Genomic DNA, 12,000 nt, shown 5'->3' with positions numbered 1-12,000 from the left:
CCTTTGTAGCCGTCATCAGATTTATTTAATGATTTTTCCATACTGGAAACCCTTCTGAGATTGAGGCAATGTGTCCAGTGGTTAGAGTCAGGGTCTGCAAGTCAGGAGACCTGAATTCTATTAGTGGCTCTGCCTGACTTGCTGTGATACCTTTTGCACTTCCCTTTTACTCTCAGTGGAAAGAAAATAGCTTTGATTGTTGCAATTAGTTGAATATATTACTGGAACAAACTGGTGTGCCTCATCCGTAGCATCTTAAATGCATATTCCATCATTGAGTTTCATTCAGTGGTCTGTTAAAATGGCACAGTGCTAGTCTATATCACTTTTACTGATGATGCTCATCAACAGTCAATGGAATGCTTTTGAAAAAAATCTAAGGAGAGAATGTTAAAAGGGTACCATGAGGTGTGGGTGGGAAGGTGGACTAGAAGAAGTTGGCCAGTATAAAGTACCAATATTCAATAGCAGAAGATGATAATTTACTGTTACTGCACAGGTATATTTCTGTGACTCTCATCATCAAGCATATTCTATGAGAATATATTGTTTTAATCTAATACAGAAGTTTTCAGTAAACAGCTGATAACTGCACAGTTTATAGTTTTCAAATCTCTTTGGTGAATGTGAATATTTCATATTAGATTTTCAAATAAAAATAATAAACTCAACAGTGTTAACTGATAAAAAGAGTGTCAGTATGTTTGTTGTGAACAACAGATTTCCTCATATTTTCTTGCTGTTCTCAGCTAACTTACTCTCAAGACAACTATCCCTTATGCGCCTAAGCTATGTAGCTTCAAACACATCCTGGGAAAGCATTTGGTATGTAACAGGATATCTATTTTCCCCTGTGATTTTAGGAGCCAGGTGAATTTAAGTAAAATTTCTGAGTAGACACTTCAGCTAGTTATTATGCAGAAACTTGACACATTGAGTTAATGTATTGTGCAGCTCACAAAACTGCAAAAATGTCAGTCTCATTAGGGTTACAGTTGGTGCAGTGTAGGGTCAGAAAGCCTCTTGAATTCATTGTGCCATGCCAATTACCATGGTTCCTTTCTAATACTGTCAAAGATGATGTAATGAGCAATGTTAGCAAAGATATCATTTATGGGGTCAGTTCTACAGTGTTGTGGCTGTAGTAATTACTGCTGGACTGAGCTGAAAATTAAACTCCTTGTGCTGACTTCTCTCACCCCATCAATGACACTTCTTTTTCATTTTCTTTTCCCCTTCAGAATCCACAAATATGAGCTCTTCATTGAGCATGACTTATTTGCATTTCCTTAGCTAAGGTTAAACCAGAAGACCTGCATAAACCCTATTCACCCTGGTTAATAGAGGAAGTTGAATTACCTATTTTAAATCTAGTTTTAGTAAATTCCTACGGAGAGTGTTGGATTTAGGGTATGTCTACACTACAAGTTCTGTAGCAGAAGAACTGCAGTGCTGCAGTATGCCTGTATAGTGTAGACACTTGCTACAGTGACAAAAGGGGTTCTTCTGTCGCTGTAGTAAATCCTCCTCTTTGAGAGGGGGTAGCTAGGTCAATAGGTGCGTTGACAGTGCAGGGTTAAGCCAACCTAACTATGTCACATAGGGAGTGAAATTTTTCACAGTCAACATAAATTTTAGGTGTGGACCAGACCTTAGGGAATATTAAGAAGGGCTTAATCATGTGAGGTGCTCAACACTTCATGCAGAGGAGCTCAGTACAGTGCAGAATTAATTGGGAGCTAAGTTACTCCTGTATCAAGAATGTCCTTCCAAAGCTACATTTTTCAGGACAAGGGTTTGTTGTAAAATCTTGTAATACAAATTCTAAATTTCATTTCTTTTTTAACTTTAACAGTTTCCTCTTGTTTTGGTCAAGGTTCCATTTTTTACCAGCCATTAGAAAGGTAGGAATATACTCCTACATTATGACCTTTCTATAGTATTTTCCACTGGGACATTAATGGTAGGTTGTTTATCATTTTGTTGGGAAGGAATAGATTTCCCGTCTCTTCTCTTGGGGGGATCTTGCCTTTCCTTGTTTCATTGACTAAATGTGCTCATTATTTAGTCTCAAGACTGTGCCTGGGGTGCATCTCCTCTAATGATTAAGTTTCCTTGGCAGATCAACTACTATAGAAAATGTTTATGGGATTTAAATCTTTCTTGTGATTCATTTCATTTTTCTGGCCTTTCTTGATTAGCTTCAAGCTTTGCTTTTTTCATATCCATCGGTCACATGTCACTTGAGCTTTCTATGTAGTTTTCATTACTGTCATTGTTGTGTTATATTATTATTACCATAACTGCCTATGGCAGAGAAGCTCATCAATAGCTCTCCACTAAAGGCAACTTGTGAGTAGTACATTTTTCTCTTGTATATTAACTTTTCAGCTTTTGCAATGGAACTAGTTATTTAAAATCTTAAATAATATTAACAGGGATTTCCCACTCTGTTCCTGTATCTGCACCATACACACATTAAACAGAATATTTAATCTCTCACCCCATTCCCTGGGGACTCATTTTATTTTTAAATAAAGTAACAAAGCCCTCTGATAGGAATGTACTTGCAAAGACAAAAGGGTTTTTTCTCAGCTGGACTTCTAGTTCCTCATTCTAGCTCTCTTCTACTTACAGTGCCACGCATCATTTTATATCTCTAAATTGGAGCCAAAGAGACCCATGTGATCTAGCTGTCAGTGTGAGTCAGTAGAATAGTTCTGCATCCAAGCACTGAGTCCTAAAGTCTGATATTTTTGCTACACATAGCAATTGTTATGTATGCAATTGTACATGTACAGTTATAGGTGCGATACAATTTCTAAGTATTTAAGGATTAACAGATAAGGAAATGCTTGATATTAAAAGGAAACAAATATAAAACAAATGTAAGCAAATATTTAACATATATTTGTAATAAAATGAGCTGTAAAATTCATGCCTGCAGAATAGTGGTTATTATATAAATGTTAGGCCTGGGGCTGTTTACCTTAGATGGGTGACAAATAAAAGGGGACAGGTTACAGGTATGTATAATAATTAAAAGTAAGCGAATGTAGATCAGGAACCTTCTATTTCCCCTTCCTCACAGTATAAGACCAAAGGGACACTCTGAAATTGAAAGGCAAATTCAAAACTCACAACCCCCCACCCTCACATAGCATTAACAGCAGCAGCAGCAAACTTTTTCATGTAACATTCAATTAAGCTGTGGACCACATTGCAACAAGATAGCATTGTGGTCAGTACTTACAAGTGGAGCTGGCTGGAAAATGGGGTATTTTACTGCACTGTGTGTGTGTATATATATGTGTGTGTTTTAGGTAACTGAAACCAAAACTTCTGGGTTTTGTCCAAAACTATTCAGTGTGCGGGTTTTCAATTTCCTGATTAAAAATCAAAGTTTTTCTATGAAAGCAGACCCTTTCTGGGAGAGTTTTGGAAAGGATATAAACACACATGTTTCAAGGCATAAGTTAACTTCTTATTAATGAAGGTTGGAAAGAAAATTTCCTGAAGGGCAATTTTCAGTCTCCATTCATTACAGTCCACTTGCAGGTTTTCTTCTTTAGAAGCATCTGATGTTGAAAATTGTCATAAACAGGATATTTGACTAGAAGGACCACTGGTCTGATCCAGTATGGCAATTTCTCTGTTCCCGTTACAAGTAAATAGTTTAGTATGTCTAAAAAAATAGATATTAAAATGAGTATGAATACCATCTGGCCTTCTCGCTAGTCAGGTTAAAGTTACAATAAGCATCAATTGTCATGGTCCCAAAGCATCAACTGGGAAGAGAGGCAATAGGCCAGTACACTGCATAGTAATACACTGCTACGTGCATTGTGGAGGGTTTACTCCTTCCTCTAAAAAAATTGGTAGTAGCCACTTCTAGGATCACACTAGATGGTCTATTGTAGTTTGGAAACTCTATAGTAGGATTGTCCAATGACTAGCTGGCCTACTGGTCAGGCCAGTGTGCTACGGTTTCTGCCAGCATAGTCATCTTAGAGGGGGCCCCCGACTGTGGTCGCAATTACTCCCATGTGCTCGCCTCCTACCAGAGGTTCTGTCCCTACTGAAGAGCAGCAGGAGGGACAAGGTAATGGGACCCAGGCCTATCCACTTCACCAGATCCCAACCCAGGGCCCAAGGGGTTTTCCAAAGCATCCAGCCTAGTTAGTGAGCTACTCCAAACTAGGCTTTCCTTTGGGTCACTTCCTAACTTCAGTTTGGGACATGAACACTACATTAAGAGACTGAGGAGAGTCTCCTAAGCCAGTGATCAAGTGATCTCCTTTAGGGCTTTCAGCTGCCAAAGTGGAGAGGAATCCAAATCCCAGGTGCTAGAGCAGCTTTTACAAAGCTGTAGCCTCTCCTGAGACAGTTCTCAGCACCAGTCTAGCTTCCTGGTGCAGCATGCAGCTCTTCTCCCCTTTCCTGGGGCCACCAATGTCCTTTTAAATGTTCCTTCACTGGGAACAAACCCCACACCTACTGAAGGGCGAGGCCTCCCTGGCCCAGTATTGTTCTACTCCCAGCCCCGGTTCAGAGCCCAGACCCAGGCTATTTGTATTTTGATAACCAGTCTGTAAGTCCATTTTTACATCGTGACATATCAGAGTTTCGTGTTTATGGTGTGGAGTGAAAGAAGCTACTTAGTGCACAAAGCAAATCTTGAAAGATGTTTAGTGCACATAGAACCTGTTCTGAGTCAGACAAACCTAGACAATTTAAAGTAAATCCACAACCCAGAATATGATTAAATTGTAATAATATAGTACAGACGAATTGATTCTGTTTGTAAAATGCCTGGTCTACACTGAAAACTACATCAGCATAATTACATCTCACAGGGGTGTGAAAAATGCACACCCTCAGGGTACGTCTACACTACGAAATTAGTTCGAATTTATAGAAGCCGGTTTTATTGAAATCGGTTGTATACAGCCGATTGTGTGTGTCCACACAATAAAATGCTCTAGGTGCTCTAGTCGGCGGACCGCGTCCACAGTACAAGGCTAGCGTCGACTTCCAGAGCATTGCACTATGGGTAGCTATCCCACAGCTATCCCACAGTTCCCGCAGTCTCCGCCGCCCCTTTGAATTCTGGGTTGAGATCCCAATGCCCGGATGATGCAAAACAGTGTCGCGGGCGGTTCTGGGTACATGTCGTCAGGCCCCTCCCTCCCCCGTCACAGCAACGGCAGACAATAGATTCGCGCCTCTTTACCTGGGTTACCTGGGTTACCTGTGCAGACAACATGGAGCCCGCTCAGCTCAGCTCACCGTCACCATATGTCCTCTGGGTGTCGGCAGACGTGGGACTGCATTGCTACACAGCAGCAGCTGCTAACTGCCTTTTGGCGGTAGACGGTGCAGTAGACTGGTAGCCTTCATCGGCGATCTGGGTGCTGGCAGCCGTGGGGCTTGCCTTTTGGCAGTAAATGGTGTATTACGACTATTAGCCGTCCTATTACAAGTCGGGTCATCGCACGTTAGCAGAGTCTTCCCCGAGCAGCCGATTGTGCAATAGGCCTGAAGACCATCGTCATACGCCGCCCCGTATTTGCTGCCAAGCACCCAGAAAGATGCCGAGGGCTATCAGTCACGCTGCACCGTCGTCTTAAGATGTAAAAAATAGATTTGCTCTGTATTCATTTGCTTCCCCCTCCCTCCGTCAAATCAACGGCCTGCTAAGCCCAGGGTTTTCAGTTTAATCTTTGGGGGGAACATTCTGTGTGACAGTTGTTTGTGTTTCTCCCTGATGCACAGCCACCATTCTTGATTTTAATTCCCTGTGCCTGTACGCCATGTCGTCACTCGGCCCCCCTCCCTCCTTCCCCTAGTCCGTCAGATACTACGTTTGCACCACAACTCAGAGAGCCGAGAAGCGGTTCGCGCCTTTTCTTTGAATTCTGGGTTGAGATTCCAATGCCCGGATGATGCAAAACAGTGTCGCGGGCGGTTCTGGGTACATGTCGTCAGGCCCCTCCCCCCTCGTCACAGCAACGCAGACAATAGATTCGCGCCTTTTTACCTGGGTTACCTGTGCAGACAACATATCACGGCAAGCATGGAGCCCGCTCAGCTCAGCTGAGCTCACCGTCACCATATGTCCTCTGGGTGCTGGCAGACGTGGGACTGCATTGCTACACAGCAGCAGCTGCTAACTGCCTTTTGGCGGTAGACGGTGTAGCATGAGTGATAGCCATGGGGATGGCAGCCGTAGGGCTGCATTGCACCAGCCCCTTGCCAGGCGATGGTATATTATGACTGGTACCCATCGTCATCGTATTGGTGTGGCTGTCAATCATGGCCACCTGGGCAGACATGCTACTGTTTCGATGATGATGGCTACCAGTCGTAATATACTATTTTCTGCCAATTGCCCAGTATTGTCTGCTAAGCACCCAGAAGAGGCCGAGGGCGATGCTGGGTGCTGGCGGACGTGGGGCTGGCAGACGTGGGGCTGCATTGCTACACAGCAGCAGCCCCTTGCCTTTTGGCAGATGATGGTATTTTATGATTGGTATCCGTCATCGTCATACTGGTATGGGTATGGCTGTCACTCATGCTGCACCGTCGGCTGCCACCTTAAGATGTAAAAAATAGATTTGTTCTGTATTCATATGCTTCCCCTTCCTCCGTGAAATCAATGGCATGCTAAGCCCAGGGTTTTCATTTTAATCTTTGGGGGGACCATTCTGTGTGACAGTTGTTTGTGTTTCTCCCTGTTCCTGTACCTGTACGCCATGTCGTCACTCGGCCCTCCCTCCCTCCCGCCCTCCCTCCTTCTCCTGGTCCATCAGATACTACTTTCGCGCCTTTTTTCTGACCAGGCGCCATAGCTAGCACTGGGATCATGGAGCCCGCTCAGATCACCGCGGCAATTATGAGCACTATGAACACCACGCGCATTGTCCTGGAGTATATGCAGAGCCAGGACATGCCAAGGCGAAACCCGGACCAGGCGAGGAGGCGATTGCAGCGCGGCGACGAGAGTGATGAGGAAATTGACATGGACATAGACCTCTCACAAGGCACAGGCACCAGCAATGTGGAAATCATGGTGTCACTGGGGCAGGTTGATGCCGTGGAACGCCGATTCTGGGCCCGGGAAACAAGCACAGACTGGTGGGACCGCATCGTGCTGCATGTATGGGACGATTCCCAGTGGCTGCGAAATTTTCGCATGCGTAAGGGCACTTTCATGGAACTTTGTGACTTGCTGTCCCCTGCCCTGAAACGCCAGGATACCAAGATGAGAGCAGCCCTCACAGTTGAGAAGCGAGTGGCGATAGCCCTGTGGAAGCTTGCAACGCCAGACAGCTACCGGTCAGTCGGGAATCAATTTGGAGTGGGCAAATCTACGGTGGGGGCTGCTGTGATCCAATTTGCCAGGGCAATGAAAGACCTGGTGATAGCAAGGGTAGTGACTCTGGGCAACATGCAGTCAATAGTGGATGGTTTTGCTGAAATGGGATTCCCAAACTGTGGCGGGGCCATAGACGGAACCCATATCCCTATCTTGTCACCGGAGCATCAAGCCACCGACTACGTAAACCGCAAGGGGTACTTTTCAATGCTGCTGCAAGCCCTGGTGGATCACAAGGGACGTTTCACCAACATCAACGTGGGATGGCCGGGAAAGGTACATGATGCTCGCGTCTTCAGGAACTCTGCTCTGTTTCGAAAGCTGGAGGAAGGGACTTTCTTCCCGGACCAGAAAGTGACCATTGGGGATGTTGAAATGCCTATCGTGATCTTTGGGGACCCAGCCTACCCCTTAATGCCATGGCTCATGAAGCCGTACACAGGCAGCCTGGACAGGAGTCAGGACCTGTTCAACTACAGGCTGAGCAAGTGCCGAATGGTGGTGGAATGTGCATTTGGACGTTTAAAAGCGCGCTGGCGCAGCTTACTGACTCGCTCAGACCTCAGCGAAAAGAATATCCCCATTGTTATTGCTACTTGCTGTGCGCTCCACAATATCTGTGAGAGTAAGGGGGAGACCTTTATGGCGGGGTGGGAGGTTGAGGCAACTCGCCTGGCCGCTGATTACGCGAAGCCAGACACCAGGGCGGTTAGAGGAGCACAGCAGGGCGCGGTGCGCATCAGAGAAGCTTTGAAAACGAGTTTTGTGACTGGCCAGGCTACTGTGTGAAACTTCTGTTTGTTTCTCCTTGATGAACCCTCCAAACCCCCCCCCCCGACCCGGTTCACTCTACTTCCCTGTAAACCAACCACCCCACCCCACCCTCCCCTCCCACTTGCAGAGGCAATAAAGTCATTTTTTTTTAACATTCATGCATTCTTTATTAGTTCCTTACAGAGGTAGGGGGATAATTGCCAAGGTAGCCTGGGATGGGTGGGGGAGGAGGGATGGAAAAGGACACACTGCATTTTAAAACTTTAAGTCTTATTGAAGGCCAGCCTTCTGATGCTTGGGCGATCATCTGGGGTGGAGTGACTGGGTGGACGGAGGCCCCCCCACTGTGTTCTTGGGCGTCTGGGTGAGGAGGCTATGGAACTTGGGGAGGAGGGCTGTTGGTTACACAGGGGCTGTAGCGGCGGTCTCTGCTCCTGCTGCCTTTCCTGCAACTCAACCATATGCTCGAGCATATCAGTTTGATGCTCCAGCAGACGGAGCATTGCCTCTTGCCGTCTGTCTGCAAGCTGACGCCACCTATCGTCTTCAGCCCGCCACTTGCTCTGTTCTTCCCGCGATTCAGCACGCCACCTCTCCTCTCGTTCATATTGGGCTTTTCTCATCTCCGTCATTGACTGCCTCCACGCATTCTGCTGTGCTCTATCAGCCTGGGCGGACATCTGGAGCTCCGTGAACATCTCGTCCCTCGTCCTACGTTTTCTCTTTCTAATGTTCACAAGCCTCTGCGAAGGAGAAACATTTGCAGCTGGCGGAGGAGAAGGGAGAGGTGGTTAAAAAAGACACATTTTAGAGAACAATGGGTACACTCTTTCATTACAAGGTCGCATATTTCGGCTTGCAGGCAGCCATCGTAGGCCACAGTGTTTTGGCTTTTTTAACCTTCTTAACATGCGGGAAAGGTTGCAAACAGCAGCGCAGTTCCCATATCAAGGATGAATTGGGTTGTCCATTTAAAATGGGGTTTCAATGTAAAAGGAGGGGGCTGCGGTTTCCCGGTTAACATGCGGCACAAACACAAGTAAACCCCCCCCCCCCACACACACACACACGATTCTCTGGGATGATCACTTCACCCCTCCCCCCACCGCGTGGTTAACAGCGGGGAACATTTCTGGTCAGAAGAGCAGGAACGGGTGCCTCTGAATGTCCCCTTAATAAAATCACCCCATTTCAACCAGGAGAGCTTTCTGGAGATGTCCCTGGAGGATTTCCGCTCCATCCCCATACACGTTAACAGACTTTTCCAGTAGATGTACTGGCCGCGATTGCCAGGGCAAAGTAATCATTAAACACGCTTGCTTTTTTTTTGTAATGTTTACAAATAGTTACAAAGTTACACTCACCAGAGGTCTCCTGTGTGCCCTGAGGGTCTTGGGTGAGTTCGGGGGTTACTGGTTCCAGGTCCAGGGTCACAAACATATCCTGGCTGTTGGGGAAACCGGTTTCTCTGCTTCCTTGCTGCTGTGAGCTACCTACAGTACCTCCATCGTCATCTTCCTCGTTCCCTGAACCGTCTTCCCTGTGTGTTTCTCCAGCGAGAGAGTCATAGCACACGGTTGAGGTAGTGGTGGCTGCACCCCCTAGGATCGCATGCAGCTCCGCGTAGTAGCGGCAAGTTTGCGGCTCTGCCCCGGACCTTCCGTTTGCTTCTCTGGCTTTGTGGTAAGCTTGCCGTAGCTCCTTAATTTTCACGCGGCACTGCTGTGTGTCCCTGTTATGGCCTCGGTCTTTCATGGCCTTGGAGATCTTTTCTAATACTTTTCCATTTCTTTTACTGCTACGGAGTTCAGCTATCACTGCTTCATCTCCCCATATGGCGAGCAGATCTCGTACCTCCCGTTCGGTCCATGCTGGAGCTCTTTTGCGATCCTGGGAGGACTCCATCACGGTTACCTGTGCTGATGAGCTCTGCGGGGTCACCTGTGCTCTCCACGCTGGGCAAACAGGAAATGAAATTCAAACCTTCGCGGGTCTTTTCCTGTCTACCTGGTCAGTGCATCTGAGTTGAGAGTGCTGTCCAGAGCGGTCACAATGAAGCACTGTGGGATAGCTCCCGGAGGCCAATAACGTCGAATTCCGTCCACACTACCCCAATTCCGACCCGCAAAGACCGGTTTTATCGCTAATCCCCTCGTCAGAGGTGGTGTAAAGAAACCGGTTTAAAGGACCCTTTAAGTCGAAAGAAAGGGCTTCGTTGTGTGGACGTGTCCAGGCTTAATTCGGTTTAACGCCGCTAAAGTCGACCTAAACCCGTAGTGTAGACCAGGCCTCAGAGACGTAGCTATGCTGACCTAACCCCCGGTGTAGACAGCTCTAAGTGCATGGAAGCATTCTGCTGTTGAAGTAACTATTGCCTCTTGGAGAGGTGGATTAACTACATTGATGGGAGAACCCCTCCAATTGCTGTAGTGAGACTACACTGAAGCATTATAGCTGCACTGTGGCACCGCTGCAGCTGCACCGCTGTAGCACCTCAGTGGAGACACTACCTACAACAATAGGAGGGTTTTCTCCCCAGGAGGCGGTAGCTAGTCAACAGAAGAATTCTTCTACCACCTAGAGCTGTCTACATAGGGGCCTAAGTTAGTTTATCTATGCTGCTCAAGGGTGTGGATTTTTCACACCCTGACTAATGTAGTTAAACCAATCTAATTTTCTAGCGTAGACCAGGCCATCGTTGTGAAAGTTATTAGTGCAAAACTGTTAACGTCAATGTTAATTTTTCTCTCTTAAGAGTTCACCACTTGATTCAGTATAAATTCAGATGCTCATTGAAGAGCTAAACATACTTTAGTTGTTAATCAGAGAAAAATTCAGTTACTAATGAATAAATCAACTTCTATACTTACAAGAAATACAGTATGCTAATTCATCCTCATCAATGGCTAAAATGCAATATACTGTGTACTCCATTATTTCTTGAAATTTGGAGATTTCTTGATAATTATATGCAGTTCTGAAAAAGTAACACATTTAATGAATAAGAAGATTTTTTAACACATTGACAGTATATTTCCTAAAGAAATCCTTTAGTGATTTATGAAGAACAGTATGAAGTGAGGATTAAATATACTGTGAAGAAATCATATAATTGTAGCAATAATGAGGAGTGTGATTTTCAATATAAAATGATTTTAATGGAAAAAAATCTCTTTTCAGTGTTGTTTTCATAAAATCATAGAATTGTAGGACTGGAAGAGACCTCAAGAGGTCATCTAATCTAGTCCCCTAAGTATTATCTAGACCATCCCTGACAGGTGTTTGTCTCACCTGCCTTTAAAAATCTTCAACAATGGAGATTTCACAACCTCCCTAGGCAATTTATTCCAGGCTTAACCACCCTGACAGTTGGGAAGTTTTTCCTAATGTCCAACCTAAACCTCCCTTGCTGTAATTTAAGCCCATTGCTTCTTGTACTAGCCTAGAGGTTAAGGAAAACATTTTTTCTCCCTCCTCCTTGTAGCAACCATTTATGTACTTGAAAACTGTTATTATTTTATCATTTTTGTCTGCTTTACATAATTGTTTAGTGTTCATGTGATTGCTGGTGAAAATATTTGACATCTTCTCATTTCCTTTTGAAGACACTCATCTTTGAGATGTCCTGATGTCTTTATTTTAAAAGGCTTAAAAATGCACTCCATACCTGAGTATGCCTCTTTTCAATAGCGTTATTTAGCTGCATAAGGGTTTCTCTTAATGTGTGAAAAGGTTTAGAATGTAGTGCACAAAACCTTATATGCATTAATGATCTAATGAAAAGAAATATGTTTGCCAATTAAGAAATTAATTTTCTTTATTGTATCTTTGCACTGAGAACATAACAA

At 45.0% G+C, this 12,000-nt stretch overlaps 1 protein-coding gene across 1 annotated transcript; it reads right to left on the bottom strand.

Moving 5' to 3' along the window:
* Positions 1 to 8,278: 8,278 nt before the first annotated feature.
* LOC135973870 (uncharacterized) lies at positions 8,279 to 10,443 on the bottom strand. The gene is made up of 2 exons (XM_065559035.1): positions 9,517 to 10,443; positions 8,279 to 8,918 (listed from the first exon to the last, which is right to left on the bottom strand). Exons 1-2 carry the CDS (start codon positions 10,055 to 10,057, stop codon positions 8,416 to 8,418), a joined length of 1,044 nt encoding a protein of 347 aa, XP_065415107.1. The 5' UTR covers positions 10,058 to 10,443; the 3' UTR covers positions 8,279 to 8,415.
* Between the last annotated feature and the right edge of the window lie 1,557 nt (positions 10,444 to 12,000).

Source organism: Chrysemys picta, chromosome 1, assembly GCF_011386835.1.
Source record: "Chrysemys picta bellii isolate R12L10 chromosome 1, ASM1138683v2, whole genome shotgun sequence".
NCBI lineage: Eukaryota > Metazoa > Chordata > Testudines > Emydidae > Chrysemys > Chrysemys picta.
This window is presented reverse-complemented; position numbering and strand designations above follow the sequence as displayed.

Bases quoted from the DNA above. Each gene is read 5' to 3' on its own strand.
- LOC135973870 (XM_065559035.1), bottom strand. From the start codon at position 10,057: ATGGAGTCCTCCCAGGATCGCAAAAGAGCTCCAGCATGGACCGAACGG. The intron at 8,919-9,516 runs GTGAGTGTAACT...CTCCTCCGCCAG, and splicing joins GGGCACACAGGAGACCTCTG to CTGCAAATGTTTCTCCTTCG.